Here is a 27,842-nt window from a genome sequence, read left to right on the forward strand (position 1 = left end):
AAAAAAAGGGGGAAAAAAAGCAAAACCTGCTATACTCTTCCCCATCCCCCACTCAGTTAACCAACTCTGCTCAGCCTCTGTTGCAGTATCAGCAAGGAAATCAGTTCTGGAATATACCCCGCTACAGGTTTTCTCTTCGGACTTGCTAATTTTATTATCTGGTTTGTTTTTAACAAGGAAGGACCCTGTACCCAAAACTGTTTGACTATGCATAAAGGAGAGGAGGCAACATGAGGTTGGCCCCAGTATCGAGGAGTGGTTATGTAGTCCTTGATCTATCCTGAACTCAAGGACAGCATCCCCTTGGACAGGAGAACAGCGTCCACACTCTCCTATCTGAAAGCTATAAAACTAAGTGCTGGCAAATGTTTTTCCAAGCTCATCAAGGTACCTCAGGCAACTTGGCTGAACCAGACTGGCGCTGGAGATAGCTCAAACCACAGCTCAATCTCCAACAAGGGCTATAAACATAACAGAACAGTGGTCCACAGGTCATTGATGGCTCAGCTGCTCATACATGGTCTGTGGTATGTGTAACCATACTTCAAAAGGGTTGACTACACACCTGGATATTGCTGCAGAAGTCAAAACCACCCCCTGCTTCTGAGTTACTAGGAACAGAAGTCAATCAGAACAGCCATTAGTAAGCACCAACAGTAAGCAGCTGACCTAATTTGGGCTTTAAGAAGCATTTTTCTTCACTATTTCCATATATGCCAATTAATCCTCAAAAAATTTCTCCCATCTCTGACTAAAGTAAGAAAAAAACCTTTATCGTGTTAGTTTTCAAGCTCATCATAAAAGATACACATTAATCTATAAAGCCCATTTAGATCTGATTACCTTAAGCAAAAGAACAAACATATGTTAATAGAGATCCACAGGCATCCGCCTATGTTTTATAAACAGTGTCAAGCAACATCTTGTAGAACAAGGCCTCAGAGTTTTCTAAAGTCCACATGCCAGAATCTTTAAAACATTGTTTAAAATACTTATTACCAAATATTCAATTCCCTGCTGTGTGACAAGCTCAGCTACAAAATTACTTTAACTCTCAAGACAGGCAAAAAACTGCAACAATAAAAAAGAAAGGCCTACCAAACCTTGCAGCTGCCTTTTCTGTTTAAAACAGAAGTGTCATTACAGCAGAAATACAAAGGGCCTTTAAGTTATCATGGTAATAGGCCTTACCCTTGCAAGCTAATCCCCAGAGTCATTTTTTAAGCCATCTGAGTAGAGTCAGCATTGGCTGACTGTAGGCATGATGGCTCATGTAGTTCATCAAGACCATGGATATTCCTAAAGTCAGCAAGGACTTTAGGAAGTCCAGCAAGGACTTGGCTCAATGTATTCAAAAGCTTGCAACACCCCTCCAGTCAAACATAAGAACGCACCTTAAAGGATGTTCCTCATGCAGTTTTAGTAGTGAAGAATCAGGGAATTCAGGTTTTGTTGCTACAATTATGAACTCCCTCCTTCATATCTACTCTCAATTTGCACTTGAGATTAAAAACCTCAGTTTACTAGCCTAGACCTGCCTCCAACGTGAAAAATCAGATGACAGCTAATAGAGTAAATGAAACTCACTCTGCAATACTGCTTTACACCCAGGAGATGGGAGCCCTTAGACCAGGGAAAGGCATGGGTAGACAAGTGCAACAGTTTGGCCATGCACAGGGGTGAAGCCCCAAGCCAAGGCAGCAGTGGGGCACTATGGATTAGTGCACAGATGGTATTTGAAGTTTTCTGGGAAGCCCCAGCGTGGGTGCAGGCAGGCCCCCAGATACTGGCTTGTGCGTGACAAATGCTATGACTGGCATCTAGGGCACAGCTCAGTGCTTCACATACATAGGGTGCTGTGCCATCCACATGGGACCATGGGGATGGACTCAAATGAGCAAGTCTCTCACAGGATGGCAGGTTTGACGGACCTAATTCTACAGGCAGAAGAATGAAAAGCCACTGAAAGTGAACTCCGCAGGTTTACAAGACATACTGAATCACCCCACATCTCAACACAACCAAAACCAGGGCGTCTCATTCCCTCCACCTCTCTTCTTCCCACCAACACTTCCCAGCTACTTTATGCCTATTTTGATGCTCATCAGACCTGCCAGGAGCTTATTCAACTCACTTATGTGACAGGAAATTAACCCAGCAATAAAGAGACTAAGCAGCTTTCCGTTGGTCTTTTGTGCAACGAATGGCAGGGAGGAAGGCTTGAGGAGCACCTAAGGCTGGCTTCCACCAAGGGCAGTAGTGTAACCAGCACCCTTGTCCCCACTGTGGGCAGCAGAAAGCTATCAGAGTTGATTGTGCTCACAAAACCACAGATGGAGCATGAAGAGACCTTCCTAGAAAGAGATACAGCTGACTTTAGACAATGTACTGTCTGCGCAAATACATTTTCCCTCTAGTCCATGATCAGCACAACAGTGACACAAACTACCACTTTCAAAAGTCCCTCATTCATTTTCACTTTGACTAAACCCTTCCACAGTGGAGAACACAAATAATCACAGCTTAGCAACTGCTCTGATTATCAAAAGGGCTTCATGCAATACCTCACTAACTTTCATGTACATATGTGTATGTGTAAATATACACACACATTCTCCAAAGCTATTTGACCTCTATGTTCACAAAAGAATCAGTGGAAATGAGATAAATCAATCACACTTCAGTAATATGAAAGTATTTGTTCCACTTTTGAAGAGCACGCAGGAGACTGTTGTTTTTGAACATAGCTCTTCCTGAAGCAATTTCGTTTACTTTCCTCAGCATTACTAAAGTCACCATTCACAATGACAGGACATTGCAGAAATGACACAAGGTCTCTTAAAATTGCTTCCCTAACGAGCATTCCCATAAGCCCACTATTAATACCTCAAATGAAAGGCAAGACTGAGGCTAACTCCTTTGTAAGCAGTAACAAATTGCATTTCAGCACACCTCTCTTCTTATCCTCATCTTCTGTGTTCAGCTCCTGGAAACTGCATTTACAGCTACACTGGAGTATTAGACCTGATGTGGGAGAGAGCTGAGGTTTGAATGGGTTTAATAATTTGTTAAATGGATACACTGTAGCCTCAGGTAATTTAGATATTTGGGACCCCATGGCACAAGTCTTCAGCTACCATGGAGTTACTCACTCTTGTTGAATCAACCTAATGCTTTCTTTTTCATACAGAATCATTTTCAAGGAGACTGAAGGAGCTGTCAAATGCTTTTACCAGATGAGCTCTCAGTCCAAGTTAGATCAACCTCTACCTGTCACAGGGGAAGGCTAAGGGAGAGGAAATGCAGGGGAAATGAAAATAAGGATCAGGAAGTTTTACTTACTGTTCTGATTAAACAGATCCCGAGTAAATCCTGTTTGGTTTACAGATTCTTATAATTATCCCAGGTTACTATTACAGTATTTTTTTATGAGACAAAATATATGCTCACAAGATGCTACAGATTTGAAAACTATTCCACATCATCTTTTGCAGTTTCTTTACACATTCACCTTGCAAGATCACCATACTATCTGAAGGCCTAAAAGAAATACCACACCATACACAGCTTCACCTGCATTATTACTGAAACAGGGTAGGTTGCTAAAATATCCCAGGATGTCCAGGGAGAAGTTTACAAGGATATAGAAGGGGTCTATATTAGATTTTACAGTCTTCTGGCCATGGCAGAAGAGGTTGCTTGTAGGCAAATGCCCTGCAGCAGAAGAGCCTAGGATAAACTCTTTGGATCACTGTAAAATGCTGTCTTGCCCTGAACTTTTTATAATATAAAGAGGAGCAACCATTTGTCAGCCCATAACAAACAACAGCAAAAAGAAAAAGAATAAAAGAAAGTTAAGCTCCGCAATGGTCAGTCCTCTCTTTCAAAAGCAGAATTCCAATTCAGGGTTCCCATGGGGAGATCCTGCGTGGCTATACAGCAATGTGACACCAGTATGCATCCAGTATGTCTGCACCATGGCCATCTCACCAGAACTTCTAAATACCTGGAAGCAATTCTAGACCTGTATCAGTAGCTTTAACCAAGCTCCTAGATCCCAGAGAGTCCTGAACAAACAGCCAAACTCCTGTTATTTTGCCCAGAATAAGTTTCCAGGCAGAAAAAAAAGAAGACATGGTGACAAAGGGCAGACTACTTTCTGATAGTCTTGGGTAGCCTGCTGCAGGCAGGCAGCATCTAACTGACGAGGCCAGCTACACTTAGAGCATCTTAAATACAGATGAATGCTCCAGAGGTCAAAAAGTAGCTCAAAAGTAGGATTAAAACATGTTGTTTCTGAGAACTGCATGTATTTCAATGCCTTCATCCATTCCACCCAACCAGCTGTTAGGGTCACGCAAAATGACCAACAGCTACCAAAGATACCAGCCACTCCAGTACAGACAGATGATCAGTCAGAGCCTCCATACACAGAGCTGGAAAACAGAAAGTCTGAATCAACAACACAGAATTTGAATGACAAAATTCAAATCCCTTTACATTATTGGTTTTTACTGTGCAGGATGATTTGGAAAAAAAAAAAAAAAAGGGAAAAATAACCCCTGTTTTTAAGAAGGGGAAAATGGATGACCCGGGGAATTACAGACCAGTCAGTTTCACCTCTGTGCCTGGCAAAATCTTGGAGCAGATTCTCCTGGAAGGCATGCTAGAGGCACATGGAAAACAACAAGGTGCTTGGTGACAGCCAGCATGGCTTCACTAAGGGGAAATCCTGCCTGACCAATTTGGTGGCCTTCTATGATGGGGCTACGGAACTGATGGACAGGGGCAGAGCAGTTGATGTCATCTACCTGGATTTGTGCAAAGCGTCTGACACTGTCCCACACAACATCCTTGTCTCTAAATTGGAGAGACATCAATTTGATGGGTGGACCACTCGGTGGATAAAGAACTGGCTGGATGGCCGCACGCAAAGAGTTGTGGTCAATGGCTCGATGTCCGGCTGGAGACCGGTAACGAGTGGTGTCCCTCAGGGATCAGTGTTGGGACCGGTCTTGTTCAACATCTTTGTCGGTGACAGGGACAGTGGGATTGAGTGCGCCCTCAGCAAGTTTGCTGATGACACCAAGCTGTGTGGTTCGGTTGATACGCCGGAGGGAAGGGATGCCATCCAGAGGGACCTCGACACGCTTGTGAGGTGGGCTGATGCCAACCTGATGAAGTTTAACCATGCCAAGGGCAAGGTCCTACACCTGGGCCGGAGCAATCCCAGGCACAGCTACAGGTTGGGCAGAGAAGAGATTCAGAGCAGCCCTGCAGAGAACGACTTGGGGGTGTTGGTCGATGAGAAAATGAACATGAGCCAGCTTCAGTGTGCGCTCGCAGCCCAGAAAGCCAACCGTATCCTGGGCTGCATCAAGAGGAGCGTGACCAGCAGGTCAAAGGAGGTGATCCTGCCCCTCTACTCTGCTCTCATGAGACCTCACTTGGAGTATTGTGTGCAGTTCTGGTGTCCTCAACATAAAAAGGACATGGAACTGTTGGAACAAGTCCAGAGGAGGGCCACGAGGATGATCAGGGGACTGGAGCACCTCCCCTATGAAGACAGGCTGAGAAAGTTGGGGCTGTTCAGCCTGGAGAAGAGAAGGCTGTGTGGAGACCTCCTAGCAGCCTTCCAGTATCTGAAGGGGGCCTACAAGGATGCTGGGGATGGACTATTCATCAGGGACTGTAGTGACAGGACAAGGGGTAACAGGTTCAAACTTAAACAGGGGAAGCTTAGATTGGATCTAAGGAAGAAATTCTTTACTGAGAGGGTGGTGAGGTACTGGAATGGGTTGCCCAGGGAGGCTGTGAGTGCTCCATCCTTAGCAGTGTTCAAGGTCAGGTTGGACAAAGCCTTGGGTGGCACAGTTCAGTGTGAGGTGTCCCTGCCCATGGCAGGGGGGTTGGAACTAGATGATCTTAAGGTCCTTTCCAACCCTAACTATTCTATGATTCTATGATATGTAGTTTGTTGCCCCAGAGGAGGAGAAATCTTTCTATGGGAAGAAAAAAACCACCTCTGATTCAGACCAGCTCTGAAAGCATCTCATCATGAAGAGCTGTATCTATGGTCTTTAACCATAAAAAAGCTTTTTTAAAAATTAATAAATATCTCCTCAATAACAAAGAGGCTTGTTTGCTGGGCACAGATCTGCCTAGATCAAGGGCATGTTTTTTCTCATCTGGTGCTGCTTCTATTAAACTGTCAATATTCAAACAATTAAATAAATACATCTGCTCTTCAAGCACACTGTTTTTGGATTATAGTTATGAAAAGCAGAAAACATCTTTGTTTTTTCCTCCACAAACTGGAAGAAACTGAACTTTGTCCTCTTCATAAGGCTGACTCAACAGGATGAGTGGAATACAAGTGCAGAGGTCAAGTGGCCTGAGAAATCGCTGTTGTGAATCTCCATACAAAAAGGCTGACTAGAAGCAAAAGAAACAATACATGAACATTAACAAGTTCAGTGCTTACACCACACTCTGAAAACAGGCCGTGTTTGAAGTCTGATGTTACATATTAAACTCAACTTTTAAGCTAATACTGAAGTGGGAAAAATAACTAACCAACCCTCCGCTAGTCCAGAGGCCATTCCACCATAGCTCAGTGTTGCCACCATCACAGTGAAGTTATCTCCAAGCAAGATGACCTATACCAGAAATGCCAGGTCCTAAGACCTAGACAAATATTTTTCAGAGTATTTTCAAGGAGTCAGGGATCTGAGGCTGTTGAAATTCTTGCACTCAGCAAAACAGGTCCCGCTTTCCTAAATATGTAACTGTCATTTAAAGGGAAGCTTAGCACTTAAGATAAATGCTTTGCCCCAATGTGACTCCAGGGCTATATTTTCCCCATTTATAACCTGTTAACATTACTACCACTAATTTATAGAGCAAAAGAAAATTAGCAGTTGAAAACGTGAGCTTGTCCTTAGGCAAAAAAAAAAAAAAACAAAAAACCAACCCTTGATGGCTTTTAAATGAGGCTTGAAATTAAGGTATTTACCTAACACAGCATGTTCTTTTTGAACTATTTACACAACAAACACCACTTGTGATTCACATCTCCCCTAAAAAAACAAACCCAACATACTGTTATACACAATGAAAGAGAAGCTGAAGGTCTAAGTATGCAATGATACAGCACTTGGCCAGAACAGCATTTTACAGCATATGCCCCATGATCTCTCCAATTCTTTACTTCAGTCTTTGCAGTCTGCTCTTTCTTTTCACAGCTTTGCACTCTTCTCAGTCAAACTCCATATTTACTTCCTTAAGCTGAACAAACACAAATTTATTGGTTGACAACATCTTGTACACAGCTCTTGCTGCAAGTTCAAGAACATCTTCACCAGTCTGTTTCATACCTTTTTTCATTATAATCTCTTTGGGGCAGGTATCACTTGGGCCTTAGCAAAAGGATATCCATTCTGCTGGACTTACAAGCACCCAAACTTCACTATTTCTATCTGCATAAACATTATGTGTCACTGGGTCATCACAACGGAAGTCCATGTTGTAGGAAGATAACAAGCATGACGTGTTTTAACACACAAGTGTTATCTTGTTTGACCAGATAGTACCATGTGTCAAATCACAGTGTAACCCAGCCCCATAAAACTTGTGTGATGCCAATTATATGGTGAAAAAGAAGAACTGCATGCACCAAAAAATGTTTTTATAACAAACAGAAATGCTAGTCTGGAAAGGCTGAAAGAGCTTTAACACCAAAAAGCTACCTAGTTTTTCAGGTGACAAATACATCTACGTTTTCAACAAATGTTGCTTTAATTGAATATTACCTATGTTTGTGGTTTGCTTTTCAATACAAAGTGATTCTTTGGTAGGCATCATGTAGCCATGCTGTAGCCTTCAACTCAAGAAACTTTTAAAGGTTATCCTTTCAACATAAAATTGAGTTTCCCTATGCTTCAGCACAGCAGTAATCAGAGAGAAACCTATAAACAGCATTACAACAGTAAAGAACAATTTTTCAATGTCAAAAACATCTGCAAGTTAAACTGCATTATACATTTACCTCGTTTTTAATTGAAAGCTAATTTGGGGATTGTGCAAGAATTTCCATAGTTCATTCTCCCTTCAAAGATTTGGTGGGAGTTCTGTTTTTCAAACAACAGGCCTTGGGTCTGGTAGTCTGCTTTGTAAGTAAAGTCTAAAGGGTATTATCCACATGAAGAGCTGAAGGTCACTACTCATTATCTCATTATATGGCCTAAGTATGTAATATGTTTTCTTCTGGGATGCGGTAATTAGCTTTGTGTTTCTTTGTTTTTAACAAGAACTTGGAGATACCGGAGTCTTTTAAGGAAATGGTGAATCATATTGGAAGGTTGTGTGCAGTAAGAATCAAAGTTACAACCCTTCCTAGAACTTACAATTTCATGGCCTCCACTTCTCAAAGGAATCTGCTCTTGGATCCCTGCTTTTAGGAAAACAGCTCCAAATGAATAAGAGTACCAATAAGCCAGAATTTTCTGGTGAGGAACATCTCAATATACACATTCAGAAGAAAAGATTCATTCTAAATAAGCCACAAAATCCACAGAGACACCATGTGTTTTCCTTTCCATTGAGGATTCAAATCATGGTAATATACTTGCAGTTTAATCAAGTTAGGGCCAGCAAGTATGTACACTGTAAGGCAGCCAAGTCTTAAAATCATTACCTTAAAGCCAGCATCATGCTGAACACTGCAGCAGCACATACCTCCTTCAACTCCCATTGAAATCCATTGGTTCTTGTGGGGATGGTGGGGTTTTATTATCTCACAGGGTCAAGCTCTTAGTCCTTCATCAGGCAAGAATCCAGATGAAATCCATGGGAGATTTGCCAGAGAAAGGACTAAATGGAGAGTGAGAAAGGATGACTCTAAACAACTTGGGAGCAGACCTTTATAGGGAACAGAGAACATGCATATTGTACGTCTGATTCATAGGGAGTTTTTTAACTCACGCAGATGGCAGCCACATGTAAAAAGATTTGGCCGTGTATATCCTATACTTGCACCTCTTCTTCATTAAAAGAAAGAATGACTCATCACTGGACAGGCATGATTTTGATTATCTCAAATGTACATTTTGACAGAATGAGTCAGGAATGAGATTCAGTCAAAGCTGCTAAAGTAGCCATAAAAGTATGTAACTTCAGTTGTAAAATAAAACACTTACTAATCAGTACCCTTGAGGTTCTTCTCTGGCCTTCAGACCCCCACCAGAAATGAAACTAACCCCACACCAAAACAAAAATCATTCTCAACAGACAAGTAAAACTGCTCACTTAAGAAATCTCTCTCAAAAGGTGATCTGCAGTATCAGCCAGAGCTCTTAAATGAATTACTAATGCCTCTCTTTCCGCTTCCCCTGAGGTAAAGTTTTGCTTAAGAACTTCCTTACTAAATGCTACCACTCTTCTTTCTACCTAGAAACAACTCAATGCCCTGCTCGATGCACCCCTTCTTCCTTTCCAAAATGCAACAGGATTTTCTCCTCCCTGACCTCCTTCTGCTCGTTTCTTTTCTTATTAAGCACACGCTCTTTGTGTTATCCTACTGGATTACTCCCCACATAGTTTTGACAAGGCATCTGAAGAAATGCAGAGATGTGGTTCTACAAGAGTTAACTGAGCCCAAATTTTGTTAATGTACTGACCAGCTGCTTGTTAGCTGTAACCACAAGGAGCACGCACACTGGCAGTTAACTGTTAAATGCATTTGCAAAACTATTAATAAGCTGGAAATAATTCAAGCACAGGACATGAGTACAGTGTATACTCCCAGGCGAGCAACAGATATAAAAAGAGAACTGAGATGGCCTCCATATGAAATCACAATGGCTCTTCTCCTCAAGTAATCTTTTATTGACTTTTACCCTTTTTTTTTTTATTTAAAGGGAAGTTGGGGAAAGGAGTTTTAACTCAGGAAATAAGTCATTTGTGCCCAACGCTAACATAACCTTTATAAGGCATGTACTGTAGTATCACTGCTGCCTGGAAAAAAAAGTCTCAGGGAACCTCAAAGCTGATTCAGGTTTCATGAAAATATAAAATGTTCACATACACACACATCTAATAAGTACTTCCCTTGCAGAGACCCCACAGAGCTGAAATCCATCTCTCTGTATGGCAAGTGTTCAAGTCCCGTTTAAGGGCTTGCCTGAAGAAAGCAAGAGACCCCTTGACACTATGGGCAGCAGAGACTCCCACAGGGAACCCTACTGTCAGTGATGCAGTGCAAGTCATTGTCTTTTCCAGTACACAGAAACTCTAGATGCTCGTTCTTGAATGATCAAACAAACAAGGCTTCAAGGAGGGGGAAAAAACAAAAGGCAGGTAGATTCTGTAAAAACTAACCACAAAATATTAATTGAATGTAAAAGCCTGAGGATGTTCACGCTGCAAGATCACAGAAGCTTTCTCACCACAGCTTAACTGGAAACAGATACCACAGTGAGCAAGGTGGCTTTTTCCTTCCAACAAAAAGACAAACCAACAATCCAGCCCTACACAGGGGTGAGCAGTGAGAAACCTTACAAGTGAGACTTGCAAAGTGACTTGGCAACACTTACAACAGCATAACTCTGTTTTCAAGTACAATCAGTAAAGGATAGTGGTATTTAGAAAACGGTCTCAATATCCTGTAACTTACTAGATGTAAAATAACTTTGCAGTGGAGTCAGCAGTCTGTGGGGCCTCATACATGCTTTGCAAGCTTTGAAACAATCCTCCAGAAACAGCATTAAAAGTGAGTAATATCCCTTCCTGTTAAGCATTAGAGGTACACATAAGAGCTGACACTGAGTCAGCACTTGGTGGTGGCAGTTCATAGAGTAAAATCTGTTTTGCTGGAATCTGTAACAATCTGAGTGTGCCCACTGCTATGCATCTCACATACCCATATACATATTTTTTTAGTTAGTACTATTATTTTTGTAGAATAAAATAACAGTCAAATGGCCCACTTCAACATATCCATAATTAGGGGGTAACATAAGGTTTTGATTTTGGGTAAAAAACAGCTAGGCACTATCCTTCCCAGCTGACAAAAGTTGGATATTAAACAAATAGCATTTTAACACAAACTGAAAAGAAAAAGCAGACAAAGAACCCAATACAGGGCCTCGTTAAATCACCCTAAGGGTTCTTTCATATTGTTTGATAGGGTTGAGATAAACTCAGATGTTTCAGGTTTTCATTGCGGAACACTGCAACATAACGCCCCAAGTGTGAAGGGTTCCAGCTCAGTCCAGATTCAGTTACTGCCTCTCATCTAACAATTTTAATAGGAAAAGCATGTGAGTTTCAACATCCCATTGTACAATGGTGCATTTCCTTTCCATAATGTATTGTATATCAGTGTTGGAATCTGCTACGTTGGCAAACCCTTCTTATTGGTACAGTTATATCAGTCACATGACCAAAAAAAGCGTTCCTGACAGCTTTTTGCGTATTTTTGGGTAAGGAGGCAGAGCTAAGGCAGTAAATCAAATGGTTTTGTTGCCATATGTTCCAATTCTGACAGGATATGTTTTACTCAGTAGATGCAGTCTAAATGTGCCACCAGGTGAACCACAGATGAAGCTACTCAAAGTACTTGAACAGTACTTCAACACTTCTATAAGAGAAAATACAGTTTTGATCTAGTACAAACATGAACTGCTGCAAAAAAACAAAGGGAGGCCACTACTCCTGCCACCTACCTTCAAGGGTCTCTGTGTTTGCTCTAGCAATCATGAAGGTGCAGGGAAAAACCAACTGCTCTTCTAGGACTTCAAAAGCTCTCATGTAAACACACAGGAGCCAGGCTGAAACTTATTCTTCCTATCAGTGGAAAAGTGGTTAAACTTCCATTCTGTTCAACAAAGTTAACACCCATTATTTTACTAACATCTCATGAGATTTGTGATCATTTACTGGCTGTACAACTGAAAGGCAGTCTTCACATTACATTGCAAGGGAAGTTACTTGGTTAAGCATAAGCCTTACTATCCACACTTTAAAAAAACCACCCCCTACTGATCCAGCTGAAGAGTGGTACCACCATTTTCCAATGGGATACAAACAACTGAATAAACAGACACAGCACAGACACACCTCTGAGGTCAACACAGACCTGACTCACAACAAGAGAGAAACAAGGCAGAGCAGCTCAGCAGTCCCACTGCTCTCAGCCTGACTCCCAGTGCCCCAAGATTGCCTGGAAAAGAAGAATGAAGTTCTTGTTGAGCACAAACACTCTTCTCTATGGATAACAAGGCTACAATAACAAATCAAATATATTCAGAAATAAAGCACAGAAGTGTACTCCCATTCACCAATTCTTTAACAGCCCTTAAAATAATCATGAACAGTTTAGTTAACCACCTAGGACAGTCAACTACAGCTTTCATTCGCCATGAATGCAGAGAGAGACCCCATATATAACCCAGAATGCTAAGCCATTGTATGAGAAAAAATGTTTACATTTAAAACTTCCAAAGTAACTGCACTGTTGTATTTAAATGTTCTTTGAGATTATCCAGGAGATTACAAGGACTGTTGTTTAAAAAGTCTGTGCCAGCTGCTCTGTGTGTATATTAGAAGCATTACAAAGGCATCAAATACTCATTTGTGATGAGATCATCCTAACTAAGAAAACATATTAATACACATCTTGGATATAGATGGTTACACTGAGGTATGAGCCACAGGAGGAAGAATGTACCCCCAAAGAAAGAAGGGAGCAGAGAGCATCACAGTCATGGCAGGGTCCCACTGGAAGCGAGTAACAGCATAAGCCCCTTTCACTGGCACCACAGCAGGTTCCCACTAAATCTCTAACTGTACCGCTCATGGCTTATTTAACAAAATAGCGTGGAGGACCTAACAAGAAAGAAAGTAAATCAGAAGTGGAGAAGTAGTGTCAGAAGACTTCAGACCAGGATAACTGATTGTTACCCACTTCAGGCCATGAATCCTAGGATTAATTCCATTCAGGAAGCAGGAGCTGTGCTACGTTGCTCTCAAATTTCTGCCACAAAATTGTCCTAGAGACGTAGTGTTATAGGACCATGTCAGGATCAGACACCCAATGACTGGTTTAGAATGGGATTAAATGGCAAAAGATGTAGTGACTTTGGGCAGAAAGTAAGTAATGACCCTTTCCAGGTTGCAGGGCTTGTAGGTCAGGAAGCAGCCAAATGAATCCTTGAAGAAACATTCTCGCAAGGGACCCTACCAGGGGGGCACTTGCGCACCAGCATACAGGCTGGCAGTAAGGAGCACTACAGAAAAATCATACCCCTTCTACTGCAGAGAATTGCTCCTTTCAAAAAATTAAGGAGAGCAAGTGGAACAAGGAAGACAACACAGATATCAGAACTGAATCCACTTAATTAGTTCACTCAATTAGAGCAAAAAATGTTTACTGCTCTAATTAAATTAATCCAGGCCATCAGGCAAAAAAAATCATTGATTCATTGCTCAGGAATACTCCTCAATAAATCCTGATTTCCTTTCAGCACTTTTGTCAAATCACAGATAGATATGTGAGTGCTTGACCTAAACCATCTTAAGTGCATTATAATTTCTCTGGAGAAAGAAGGAAGCTGCATTCTAGGACTTCTCGAGGCAGGGGGGCTTCTTTGTTAGCAACAACCTTTACTTGAAAAGTCTTGAACAATTTCCTTTGCTGAAAACTTTTGCTTGTGTGATGCTGAAGCAACCAGTAGTATTAGCCAATTAGGTTTTCTCCATTTCTCTAACACCACCATCAAGCAGCTCAATATTCAGTACTGTTTCATTAGAATTCTTTTCTCCTGAATCACACCAATAAAGTTGAAGTTCAGTTTGGTATTTACAAGAGCTGACCTACAGGCTTCTTGCTGCAAATGGACTTTTGAGATCCAGTAAATGTAACAGACCTAGAATTAAGTAACTTTGTTTTTAAAATTCTTTCATTCAAAACCAGTCACCACAGTCTTACACATTGTTTTACTTTTTGCATGAGATTGCTTAAAACAACCAGCCTAGCTTTGCTAATTTAAAAAAAAAAAAGTATTGGGATTTCAAGAGTATTAACAAGCAACAGGGTTGCTTTTATTTTTCTGCTACAGGCATGAAACATTCCTTATTCTAACCATTTTAGTTACACGATTTCCCCCCCACCCCCCCGTTATAAAACCTATGACTAAAGTCAGTTAGCTGGCTTCGTAAGAAGAGACACTGGAGAAGCATTTGCCTGGGTGTTACAGTTTAGACAATTGCAATCATTAAAAAAACCTCGAGCCCTTGCTATGATGCATATTTTAGCTCTCTTACTTCCCTTTGTGATGATACCAGAGAGATCAAACATTAGCGCTCAGTATGGCCATGAGGCTCTGCTTCAGCAAGAAAAACAACTACTCCTGGCCTAGTTCCAAAAAGCAACTGAGACAAGTGATATCCAAGGTAATCTCTGAACAGTTTTCTTGCCAGTTTTCTCAAACAATTTCTCAGCCTAAAGGTGAAAATATCCCATAAAACAACTACTGCTTTGAATTCATTAGTTCTATAAGAGGAAGTTCTGCCAGACTGATCTAACATTTCAAAGCACAACAGGCAGAAAACCAAGAACTTGCAAAATTACATAGTTTAACAAATTATCTTCAAAGGTGAAGTCTGCTCTACTGCAAGAAACTGAACCCACATATTAAACTTCTACCGTGTTGCTCAAAATATGCATGAGATGTAACGTAGTCCTATCTGCTAAGTTTTCTTCTAATGATGCAAGAAAAGAGAACATTTCACCTGAAAATCCTTCTGCCTACAGCTGAAGTGAGTGTTCCATACTCCTACCCCTTTGCTTCAAGAACGATTGATTCTACTTCCTGTAAAATATAAACTTTAACTTACTTTTTTCTTTTAATTAAGGGTTGTGTCGTGGTTTAAGCCCAGGCCGTAAATCGGAACCACACAGTCTACTTCCCCCCCCACCTTTCTTCCCTCCGCTCCTGAAGGGACGGGGAGGAGAGTCAAAAGAATGCAACTCCCACGGGTTGAGATAACTAAGGTATAACACAAACCACTACTGCTACCACCAATGATAATAATGATAAAGGAAATAACAAGGGAAGAGAATACAACCGCTCACCGACCAGTACCTCACCACTCACAGACCGAGACCAATACCTCGCCCCCCACCCAGCAGAGTTCCAGCCCTTCCAGGAACTCTCAGTTCGACATCCCGGGCATGACGTGCTGTGGTATGGAATACCTCTTTGGCTAGTTTGGGTCAGGTGTCCTGTCCCTGCTTCCTCCCAGCTTCCCCTCCTCCCTGGCAGAGCATGAGACTCACAAAGTCCTTGGTCAGGGTAAACATTCTGACCAGCAACTGAAAACATCGGCTTTATCAGCATTATTCCCAGGCCGAAAGTCAAAACCACAGCACTGCACAAGCTACTAAGAATGAGAAAAAATGACTGCTACTGCTAAACCAGGACAGGTTGGCATGGCAGGAGAAGAAAGAGAAAAGAGAAGCAGTTTCATCAGTTCAGGCACTCCTCAGGACATCATAACTAATTTATGACTTGCCAAAACTTCAACCAGCTTGCTCCTTATCTGTGATCACAAAGAACTTCTGCAGTTCAGCATCCAGGAGTCTAAACACAAACAAGGCAGGCAAAAAGGAAGACAGACCTTTAAATAAAACCTTTGCCATTTTCATGCCTCCAAAAAAGGGCAGGGGGAGGTTTTGAAGAATTAATGAGATAACAGCAGCTAGCACTGACGTGATCCAAGTACTTTAAAGCTATTACTTGAGCCCTTCAAACAGTCCTGCATGAAAGATGACAGGGCAGAACGCATCTGTTTTACATATTAAGAGGCCAAGATTGAGAGATGAAATAACTCATGACGAGATCACAGAGAAAGTCACTAATCCAGATACAAGCCTTTCATCTTTCAGTCAAAAGCTGAGGCTCGTAGGTTAGGCTTATGCATTTAATATACTTAATTAAGTATATATAAAAATATAATTAATATACTTATGGCCATCAGGCCACCTTCATCTCCACAAGAAGGACTGATCCAGCCTCTGGGCTCTTCTCCAGGAGCTTTGCTCATGGCCAAGGACAGGCCACAGCTGGGAAGAATTGATTTGTCAGCAAGTAACTCCCTCCACCCTCTCCCAAAGGTCCTTCAGACACAGGCAATTGTATTTAGTCACACATAGGGTGAACACACACACACACACACACACCCCCCGAGTCTCGCAGGGCAGCTGTGAGCTGGCTGTGTAAAAAGTGTGTCAGTCAGCAGCACGGAGAAGACTCCACCACAGACCTCAGACACAGCAGAGCACTTCCATACCATTGCTGAGGCCTGAAGAACAGCCATGACACTGCGATGCTCAGTGGCCATTTACTCCCACTGAGGCACAAAATCTTGTGGAGGAAAAAAAAAAAAATCTCAGTTTGACTTAGTGGCTTGAATCAAAATAGCTGGAGAAGAATCTCTAATAGAACAGATGTTTTATTGCTCCATTTAAATGGAAATTAGTAAATGAAAGTTTTATTTATTCCAAAATGAATTGCATCAACCATCCTTTTCAGACATAAGGCAAATTTGGTGATCTAGAAAGGGAAGAAAAAGAGGATGAGAAGCAAAGATAACCACAAAACCAACTCTTCACCCACTCATGGCTCCAAGTGTTAGTAAATTAATTAAAAATTCTAAAATAAAACAACAACCACCCCAAACATCAAACCTGTTCCAGAAGCAAGTAAAATTTTGCTTAAGAGGTAAAACAGCAACAAACCTTATAAATGCTCCCATCACCTAACCCTGAATTCCTTTGTTAGCTCTTCTATGCACTGCTTCCAATAGTGAGAGTAATGACATTACCTGTTTAGTTCTTTCCATCCCTCACAGGTAATATCCTTTTTTTATTAACTGCCTGTTAGTAAGTCTCACAGTGTAGCAGCTGCCCAATAATGGAACAACAGCTCCATCCTATAAAGTACACTAAAAAATACAAAGAAAAGCTCACTGTGCTTGGAGCAGCTACACTTCATTGGAGCTGTTTTAAACCTTTGCTTTTGTCACCTGGAGTCAAAATTTATCCTTGCTGAAATACCACTGACTTAAAACAAGTTTACACCCAAGAGGAATCCAATTCAATGCCTTCAGGTAACAACATGGCACAAAGTCTTCGTGCTAAATATATATTTTTCACTCCAAATTCAACTCTCCTGTGACTTACAGCCTGAAGGACTTCAGTTCCTTTTCTTGTCATTAGCTACAGAGGATGAAATTATTTCTCTTCGAAAAGGAATATATCTGAACCCTCTATTTTCACTACACTATACCATAACCAGTAGTAAAACAACAGCATTGATTCACGCAAATATTATTTCAGTGCAAAAAGCTTGCAAAAGACTTGCAGAAACTCAATACATTCCTCATGTGCAAGTAACAACTGCTTTTCTAATAGCAGATGCTCCACTTCTTGTTGAGACACCCTAGGATCACATGCAGGAATGCTGGGTTTGGGGTCTTACAGCCCTTGGAGCCTCATTCTTCCTGTTACAGATAAAACTGATGCTTGCACATGACCTCCTTATACGACCTTGCAGCAAAAGAAACGAGCATGCACAAAATAAAGTTCTTGGCCTTTAAAGTGAACAGGTTCAGCCCATCAACACCTGAGGTCATTCTGATGGGAGAAGAATGATTTCTAAAATCATAAAGATGCAAATACTTGTTAGTTAGAAGACAGTTATTTTCAGCTATGTTCCAGAGTACCTACTACTTTACTCTGTAGACTCCTGAGTCAGAAAACTTTTGTACCTCTCCTTGACATCAGACAAGACAAAAATATTGTCTCCAGTTAACCAAGTATGCCCTTTTCATTTTTTTATTAATGAGATCAAAGGTTTGTCTTATTTTTAACATAAATGACAAATGGAGAAGCTAAGAAAGAGTTAAGAAGGGCCTACAGTACAGAAAGGATATTAAAAGATCTAAAAGCAAAATCCCAATTCCCTTTGGAAAACAAAAGAATTATTTTTAGAACAGTATTTATATAATAATTATGTGATGCTTAGGACTTGTTAAAGACAAGTTTCTCCTTAAAAAACTTCAATAGATTTTAGAAAGACAAGGATTAATGCCATTCACCAGTCCATACCATGACATTTTCTGCAAAACTACTTTTCATCAGTTGAGTACTTCCCTCCAGAGACACTACTGTGTCTCAGTCTATACTGACATACAGATTTGCCTGCACCTATACACATACTGCATTATGGACTTGATACTACTTAGGATTCCTTTGGCATCATCCAGAGTCAGTTTTAGTCAAAGAGCCAGACTTTCATGTTTACCCATCAATGCTCTCGTTCAGCGAAGCACTTAGATACAGCACCCGGCTGTTTTGCTGAGTCAGAACCCACAACCCAACATCCTACTGCTCCAACACGGGCGCAGAACTCCGCTGAAATCCAACTGTTTTTAGCTTCAGAGCCTTGCTGATACAGGAAAAATGCAGCCTGCTGAGTTTAAACCATTCCAAGTCTGTGATACAATTATCTCTTCTAAAATACATAACCTTTCTCTGTATCGTGATGCTCCAAAGTTCTTCAGAATTTTTGTGTCATTTTGGAAGATAAAAACACTATTTATGCATAAACCACAAAGAAACAGCACAGGATCTGACTCAATTGAGCTGCTTGAGAGACAGGCAGAAAACCAGATTAAAAACCCAGATTTACACAGGAACAGATCACTAAACTGCAGTGCTGAAGAAACGTTAACTCAGAGGACCTACAGATTTAGTCTAGCGTCCCAGTTCTGATCAGTCTTTGTATTTAAACTGCTCACTTAAACACATCATTTACTGCTTGAAAGGTATTACTTCTTTTTTGTGTGAAATTTAGATTAACTATCAATATTTTTTATGTCTATTTTGGCTTCTCAAAGCTATCTCACCAGCTCACTGATACGAAGTTAGGAATTGATCATTTGGCTTCCTATCAGTTAAACAGCTGACATGAAGATGCTTCAAATCACCATCATGGTGCTGAAAGGATTAAAAAAGAAGAAAAATGAGAGTATTTTTCACCATTAAAGGCTCATCAGTGGTTCCTAATTAGTATTTCTCAGCACTGAAAGCATGACGGGCTCTCACAAAAAGAACATGGCAGCAGTACAGGTATGGGACAAGCAAGCCACACGTGAACAACGACAAGCAAAGCACGTGAACCAGCCTTCTGCTCCTCTAACTCTTCTCTCAGCTTGCAAGTCATGCTCAGTGTACTGGTTAATCTCATTCTCTAAAAGACTGCCTAACCAGATCATAAAGGGATAGGACTGGGTGGCTTTTCAACAAAGGCTAAAATTGCCTGATTATAAAACCACAGAATCACAGAACCACCTAGGTTGGGAAAGACCGTTAGGAGCATTGAGCCCAACTGTTACTCCAGGACTGCCAAGCCCACCACTAAACCATGTCACTAACAACAAACTGATCTCCCCTCATGATCTCCAGTCACAGCCATCCCTCATCTGCCCCTTCATAATGGCCCACAGTATATGGCTGCCGGCCTTACCCCTCATAGCCACCCCTCACAGCCCATGGCCACTCCTCACAGCCCATGGTGGCCCCTGCTCTCCCCTCACAATCTCTCCTCACAGCCACCCCAAAACTCCCTTCATGATCTTCCTCATGGCCACCCCTCCTGTCCCCTCATGATCCTCCCTCACAACTGCCCCAGCACTTGCCCTGTGGCAGCCCCTGCTTTCTCCTCACCATCTCCCCTCACCTCTCACAGCTGCCCCCGTTCTGCCCTCGCCTGTCATGGCGGCCACTGCTCCTCCCTCACAATCTCCCCTCACCCCTCATGGCTACCCTGCTCTCCCCTCATGACAAGCATGAATTCCTGCATCCTGTAGGGAATAACCCTCTGGAGATACAGAGTTGAGACTGACTGTTGAGGAAGCAGCTTTGCTGCAAGAGACTGGAGAGTTCTGGTGAAGCAAAGCGGGAAACACAAGTCAGCTGCATGCCCCTGTGGTAAACAAGAATGACTGCACATGGGTATATTAGCAAGTGTAACCAGCAGGCTTATGAATTTATTATTTCCCTCTATCTAGCATTTTTTACAACATTTCTAGAGTATTGTGCCCAGTCTCAAACAAGACCATAAGAGGAGTGCCACAGAAGGCGAGACTGAGTCTGAAAGATTCATCTAATCAACTTCACTGCGTCACTTAATCATTATGAGAAAGAACTGAAGGAGAAGGAAGGTGGAGGGTGAACTCTATCCATTCACAAGTTGCAGTCCGCACTTTCCTTCAGCCCTAATAATTCGAGGGCCAACCTTTGTCCCTTGGTTCTTATCCTCTAACCACAATTTAAACAAAACCCCCCACACCTCTGGCAACAAATGTACTGAGGAAAAAATGAAGCTTACCATTTAATTACATTGGGAAAATACCCAGCAAACACTGTTTAAAACAAAGAAATGTGTGTGTCTCCCCAGCATATGTATTTTTAGGTTGTGTTCTTTACCTTCCAGTGGAAGGACTTTCTATCATACTTTGAAAGATCCTACATTGCTTTTGGAAACACCATGTTCAAGGTCAGGGGAATCTCCTCTTCAAACGGAACCAAAAATGATGTCATGACAAGGCCTGTTTCCTCCTGTTGTGATGCTTATTAACACGGCACCCACCACCACCATATCTGGGGGGCACAGATCCAAAACATACACCAGACACAGGCGAAGAGCCTTCCTGAAAATGAAGCACACATGCTCTGAACAATGCAAGATTACTTACAAGAACAAGTATGCAGAAAGAAAGAAAAAAAGCTAAGATAACAATAGAGAACTAGGGAATAAAGAGCTGTTGAAAGAAAACCATAGAGACAGACCTAAAATAAGCAGATAAACCAGAATGCGCACTCTTACAGTAAACGGGCAAATTCTTCAATATATCCAATTCTTACAGTCTCTCCATCAGCCTGACCACAACCACAAAACTCCACGACGGGATAAAAAAAAAAATTAAGAGCAATTTCCACCTTTAACAGCTCATCAGGTGGTTCCTAATTAGTTATTTCTCAGCACCTTTCACAAGAACCCTTACAGCCCCTACAGGACAGCTTCAGAGAGGTTTCTACAAGGAAGACACAGGAAATACCGAATATGAGGGAAGGAGAATACAGCTGCATGGGTGAATTCAGGCTGGTATCAACACCACAGCTGCACGGCTTTGTCAGCAGCAGGAATGATCTGCACTGCAGGAGGATCTACTCCAGGAGGCTTGAATGAGACCCTGGGCCAGGGGAGGTCCACAGGCTCCATCACCTTCCTATCTTCTTTCCAGCTCAACAGTAAAGCAGGAAAGAAAAAGGAAAAAAAAAACCAAGTTTAAAACACATTCCCATTTCTTTGTGGAAGAACCTATCTCGTTGATGGTTTGGCCCTCAGGGTCTAGGGCAAGTATTTGTTTCAGCTGCCCTCCAATCAAATTTCCAGAAGTAAAATAAATACATTTCAGACTTTGATTTAAGCCACATTAGGACAGAATATTTTTGCTCCTAAGACTACAAAGTCAGACTTGCTTATGAGGTTATCCAAGGCTATAGCGTGTGCAGTTCTGAGTGTTTCTGTGGAGTTCCTATTGCAGGTTGCCAGACCTTAGTCTAAGCCCACTTCAAAAACATAATTCGTTCAGACAGGCAGGTAGCTTGCCAGCAGTTCTCTTCTCCATCCTGCCTTGAACTTTCCATGAGGAAGAAAAGGCTCACAGTAATCGAGGTTTTCTTTGCAGTCTTTTTCTGTACAATTAAAGATGTATAAATAAGAGCTTACAAGAAATCCAAGTACAAGGTCAAAGTAAATCAGATTCAGATAAGCATTTAGCTACATACATCTGAGCAGTAAGAGAGGGTAGAGGAATAGACAAATATTCTTTGAATACTTAGGCAGATCATTTTCAATGCAAAGTTAGTAAGGTGTATTCTTTAAGCAATCTGCATGAAAAACATGCAATTTTGTAGCTTGGGTTTGAATATGCATCTCTGTGCATCATGCCATCCAACACATGGAGCTTTCCTGAGATAGATTTCACACATAAGTACCTTAAAAAGCAAGAATGAAAAGAAAATAAGACATGAACACAGACTCTGTCCAGAAGATCACCTATATCTAAAAATATAACAATGCTGAAGGTACTGGAATGCCAGCAACAAAACCTAGACCAATAGCAGCAGCGGCAAACAAGAAAAAGGTGTGTTCTCCTGCAGCAGCCTCACTGCTTCAGAAACCAAGAGTAAGCTGGAAAAAGCTCAATATATAAAACTGAACACCCTCGGGAGGTGGCATGCTGCCCCCTGCCTCCCCCAGGCTTCACCACAGGCATGCAGGGATTTCATTTATACTTCTTCGTCTTCTTTATATTCCTCAGTTTTATTTATACTGGCTTGGTAATGGTTCAAGCCTGAACAAGCAGGGGTTCTGTACACTGGCAACTAAGAGCCGAGCCTGTGGTCCCCTGGCCATCACGCTGACGAGAGCTCATGGACATCTGCCACACAACTAGAACATGCTGCTTGCTCCCACCTCTATTTCACCTATAGACACAAACTCCCTGCATTTAAAGTATAATTGTTTAGGTTAACAGGACTACTAACAGAAAAACACTGCAAAAGCATTATCTAAACAACCTTCAGAGAACAGTCCTTCCTTGGTTATAACTGTATCTGCCCGAGATCGCTCCCTGACACACACACTTCATCAGAGTACATCAGTTCTTTATTGCTCTTATCCCACTGTACTCACTATACTCTGTAAAGGACATCAAGTAGGTGTTCTCATTAAGAATTTACTGCAAAAATAAAAAGCACGGAAGAAAACCAAAACCCACAGGACCACAACCAGAGTGCTTCCTCACCTCCTCCTAACGAACTGTGACCCTTTCCACTCCCTTCTGCTATCTACTTCCCGTGAAGATAGTGGAAAGAATGAGTCTCCAAAAAAGAAGTAACTTTGAAACTAGCCCTGCTCTGAGCAGCAGGCTGGACTAGACTCCCAGAGGTCCCTTCTAGCCAAAATTGTTCTACTATTCTACTTAAGAATAAGCATCTGATCAAATCCAAGGCCACAGTGCTTTTTTAAGAGTTTGCTTCAAGAATAGCTGCCAGACAAAAACACAGAATTAGGGAGTAAAACCAAAAAACCACAACAAACTTCAGGACAGACATGCTAATAACCAATAATAATACTGTGCTTGATAACACTTCTAAATTAGTGGGTTAGTTAAAGCTGGCATTAAGAGGTAAGCTGGCTTCTTGGGCAAGCAATCTCTTCAGCAGCAAAAGGGAATTGTGGTTGTGATCAATTAAACCAGTTTTTATTTTCTTCACTGGCACCTTCTTTCAAAGCCAATTTTTCTGCATCTCTAAATTCAGATTCACTCCCAGCAATTGCTCTTCTCAGCCAAGACTAGCATTCACATCCTCAGCTCAAGCCGCAGACGCACTCAGACACACCCTGTATTGCTGCAAGTTCATCTGGAATGAAGCTATTGCAAAACCTTAGCATCATGTACTATTAAACAATCGAAGTTACTAATGTTGGATGGACGCCCTCAGGAGGTCAAGCCCAGAGAAAGTCCCACAAGGCTTGAGGGCTTGAAACAACATAATTTTCCATGCTGACGATGAAAAGAATTCGAATTGTAGCACATTTAATTGCTCAGCCCTGTCTCTTCCAAAGCTGGTCATCTTTTCCACAGTGAGGACATCTCAGATTTAAGCAAACCATCTGTCCACTGTCCACTTTTCCCACTATCTCATTTTGACTAACTGTATATGCACTTGGCCTTCTCTCCAATGACCCACACTGTATGCTGGACATGTAAGAAGAGGCTTCCCCTTGCAACCACAGGAAGAACTTTGACAAACAAACATAGCGAGAAGAATCACTTCAGCACTTGAAGAAACTACAATATAGGTACTTGAACCGTACAGCTCTCTCTCTGTCCCAAGTTACTGTAACACAGTTTTTATTTTGATGAACTAAAATAACGGGGACTTCATTGTAGATTACAGCCCTCAAAGGCAGCACTGAACTGAAAAGGGGTACACCCTTTGAGCTCAGCTCTGGAGAGAGACCCCAGCTCAGCTTCACCAGCACAACCCTGCATCCAAGGGAGTAAATCCAGCCTCTTGGCAGAGCTAATAGCTCCACAGCATCACATACTGGCAGAGCTATCCTGCTTTCAGCCCAAAGGCTTCTACAGCAACCTTCCCCTTTATAATATATGTGCACCACACACTTCTCTTACTTTCTTTTTAGAATAAATAATTACAAAAATAATATACATTACAACTGCAATTCTTTAATGATTTTAAAGGGGAAAATAGGTGCAAGAAAATGCTCTCACAGGAACAGCACTGTTCCTCACATCACCGTACCAGCAGTTATGATCACAATAGTTTTATATAAAACCCAACTGACCTACATTTTTCCAGTATGAAAAAGTATTTTTGATCAATAATTCTGAATATATAAAATAAGTTCCAATGAATGCATGATTTACATAATGTCACCTACCTGCAGCTGCAAAGCACAAAATCATCAAAGCAAACACTGAAGTCGCACAACTTGAAGACATTTTTGCAAGCACTGTATCTTCTCAAATCAACTCCCTTTGTAGCTCTTCATGTAGATTTACTTCCTTTGAAATTTGTGGTGTGTTTTGAAATCAGATCTTCCAGACTTTTAATTGCCTACAGAAAGAAGTAGAAACACATTTGAATACAAATATCACAGAAGCGTTACCAGGTATTTAAAATTATCTCTCTTGTAATAACAGAAACAGAATTCTTTCTTAAAGAACTACTGAAGAAGTCCATTTTATATTACCAGATAGCCTAGGTACTGACAGCTCAGCACTCTTCCCTCTCTTGCACTTCTGTGCGGCTGCCGCTCTTTCACATTGTACATTGTGCAAGTTGTGATCTTCTTGGAAGTGAAATTCCAGAGTTCTTTCTGTCAACTGAAGCCTGCCAGTAGTGCTCAAAGCTTCAGACGTGTTTATTTTAAGTATTCGGACTTTCTCTGGGACATACAAACATTTGTTTGCTTAATTATCTGCTGTTACCTTTATTATACCACAGAGCAATGTTTCACGTGTGCTTTAGCTGGTTTACTGGGAACACGATAAATTTAACTCATTACTTCTCAGTATCACAAATTCTGAAAACTTTTCCAGGCCACTTGACAATAAATATAAACACAAAGCTGCTCAGAATCATTATGTCAAGAGATTTCGAGACACGATATACCAGGTCAGTAAAACAACTTAAATATGCTATACAAACAGCGATACAGCTGATGCCCACAGGCATTAAAAGCATAGGGAATTCTGACCGCAGAATGAACACTGCAGATTCTTGAGGGAAAACACTCACTAGATGTGCAATATCCTCTTCCACTTCTTTAATCTATTCTCAGTCATCTGGAGGTCTAGAATGAGACTATAGACTAAGCAGGTAAGGAACCAGAATGCTGGTATTGTATTCAATCTAATACAGATCTTACCTACTTTACTTCACTACCGAGTCTTCAGGAGCAGACAGTAACAGATGGTGCCTCAGCAACCACTAACACTCACCACAAAGCAATGCAGGCGATTACTAACAACCATCACAGGGCTAGAGTGAGAGCAGAACATTGAGTCAGGACCAACATCCGAATCGCAAAACATGAATACCATTCAAAAAGTTCTTGCTGACACTAAACTGGAATGAAGTGCAAAGACAAAAGGCTAGGCTCTGTTATACAGCATGTGCTGTGCAGAGTCAAGTCAGTGCAAGGAAAATCTGTACTTAGACCAGCACTTCAAGACACCTGCTCATAGCACTGCTATGCCTATGAGGAGGACACTAGAAACTCCTTTGTAGAACCTCTTCATAGGTTAGTTGGCAGAGCTGGCACTGCCCTGTGCGGAGACAGCTGCAGCTACCCACCAGGAAAGGCGCGTCAGTGCCCAAGCACAGAACTACAGCTTCCAGCAGATACTTGCTCAGCACCCTGCTCCTAGCACGTCCGACTGGTCTTGGCAGTGCCCCAGATCCTACCTGTGTAGGAGAAGAGACCAGGAGTGGCTCTGTGGGGTGCTAAAGCACCCAGACACCACACTGCTGCAGGACAGGAATGGGGCAAGGAAGGAGTTGAATATCTATCATAACACAGGGTTTCTTGCAGGTCACTTTCAAGCTGAGCATCCCGTAAGAAGCACATTTACTTTTGTTCACTGCTGGCTTTTGACACTGGATATTTTAGGCTGAAATTCTGGAACTGGTCCTCTCTCATGTGTACCTCCTCCTCATGGCCTCGCTTCCACCAACTTCGAAACATTGTCATACCACAACAGAGAACGAAGGAAACCTGTAGAAAAAAAGCTAGTTCTGCTAACACTGCCTACTCATCTTTATCTTCTACCTGCTAGTGCTTAATCTGAGGAAAAGGAGTTTACTCTTCATTCTGAACAGGTACACATCACTTAGCACAGTGTAAAAAAGATCCAGGTATCTTGTTATCTGCTATTCATGAAGTTATGTATGATTAATGTATGACTGGATACCGCAAACTTTTCCATCAGAGTTAAATTCAGACTGCGATTACCTGTGAAAAGATTTAGTCAAACAAACCTAAAACCTTGACCTCCAAAATTAAGAACCTCTGAAACTATCCTTGGACATTTAAAGTAACCTTAGCCACAAAAACAACCTCAAACTGCATTTTTGTTCTCTGCCATGCACTGTCCTTTTCAAAACTGGCCCTGAATTTAGAAATAGAGATTAATTAATCTAAGAGAAAAATATTTCAATAAACAAATACCTACTTATATATCATTCACATAACAACGTCAGTTCTGTATCATTTCACTTATTCCATCTTAAAACACAGCAGTTACTGACGTTGAACGTTTCATCACTTACAGGTTCACCAGCACAAACTATTCTTTGCTAGGATCAACACCACCACACAACTTGGCTGAGGTAATAAGACACTGCGACAAATTTCTATCATTGAGAGCAAGACAAACACCACAGCCCCTTAAAGCAGCAAGAGTCCACCCCAAAAACCCAACCAAGCATGATTTACGCAAAGATTTCTTCCACAACATTTTATAGAAGATGGATTTTGAAGAAAAAAGTTCTGGAGAAGGATGAACATGCACACAAACACAATGCTAGAGAGAGCTCAAAACAGGAAAACCTCATAAAACAGCAGCTTCCTTGGGCAATTTATAAGGCTTGTAAAAACTACTCATCCTGGACATACTGGAAGCATTCAGTTTCTTCCTAGATATCTTGCATCTCTCCCTAGAGTGTAAGGTTATATACCTAAACCCTCAAATCCATGAGGGATACCAAACTCTGTGGTAAATTAAGGTAAACAAGAATAACAAATTGTTGACAAGAGTGTTGGACAATCCTGTAATACAGACGGTTTTGAACCTGAAAATCCAAATTAAACAGGTTTAATGCCAGAATGGCAAGCCATAAGGAATTTATGACTTCCACTGGCCAGTCAAGCACAGGAAGCTGGCAACTCATGTTGTTAATGGTGACATGGACCTTGTCTAGGCTAGAAAGAATTGTCTCTGCAAGTCTCTTCCAGCCAGTGTGTATTTCACGTTGACAAATGAAGGGGTTTTTGGCAATAAGAATTCTATATGCTACCTTGTCCCCTGAACAACAAAAGCTGCATGCAGATGTGGCACGTAGGGACATGGCCTAGCGGTGGACTTGGCAGTGCTGGGTTAACAGTTGGACTCTACCA

At 41.5% G+C, this 27,842-nt stretch overlaps 1 protein-coding gene across 1 annotated transcript in view; it reads right to left on the minus strand.

Moving 5' to 3' along the window:
* The window catches only part of TGFBR3 (transforming growth factor beta receptor 3), a gene marked incomplete at its 5' end in the record, with an annotated part of 104,151 nt that extends 79,488 nt beyond the window's left edge, over positions 1–24,663 (minus strand). Inside the window, one exon of the mRNA XM_080623449.1 lies at positions 24,603–24,663. Within this exon, the coding sequence (XP_080479575.1) occupies positions 24,603–24,663 (61 nt within the window). The remainder of the gene's footprint in view (positions 1–24,602) is intronic.
* Positions 24,664–27,842: the final 3,179 nt, after the last annotated feature.

The sequence above is a fragment of the Psittacula echo genome (assembly GCF_963264785.1).
Source record: "Psittacula echo genome assembly, chromosome: 7".
NCBI lineage: Eukaryota > Metazoa > Chordata > Aves > Psittaciformes > Psittacidae > Psittacula > Psittacula echo.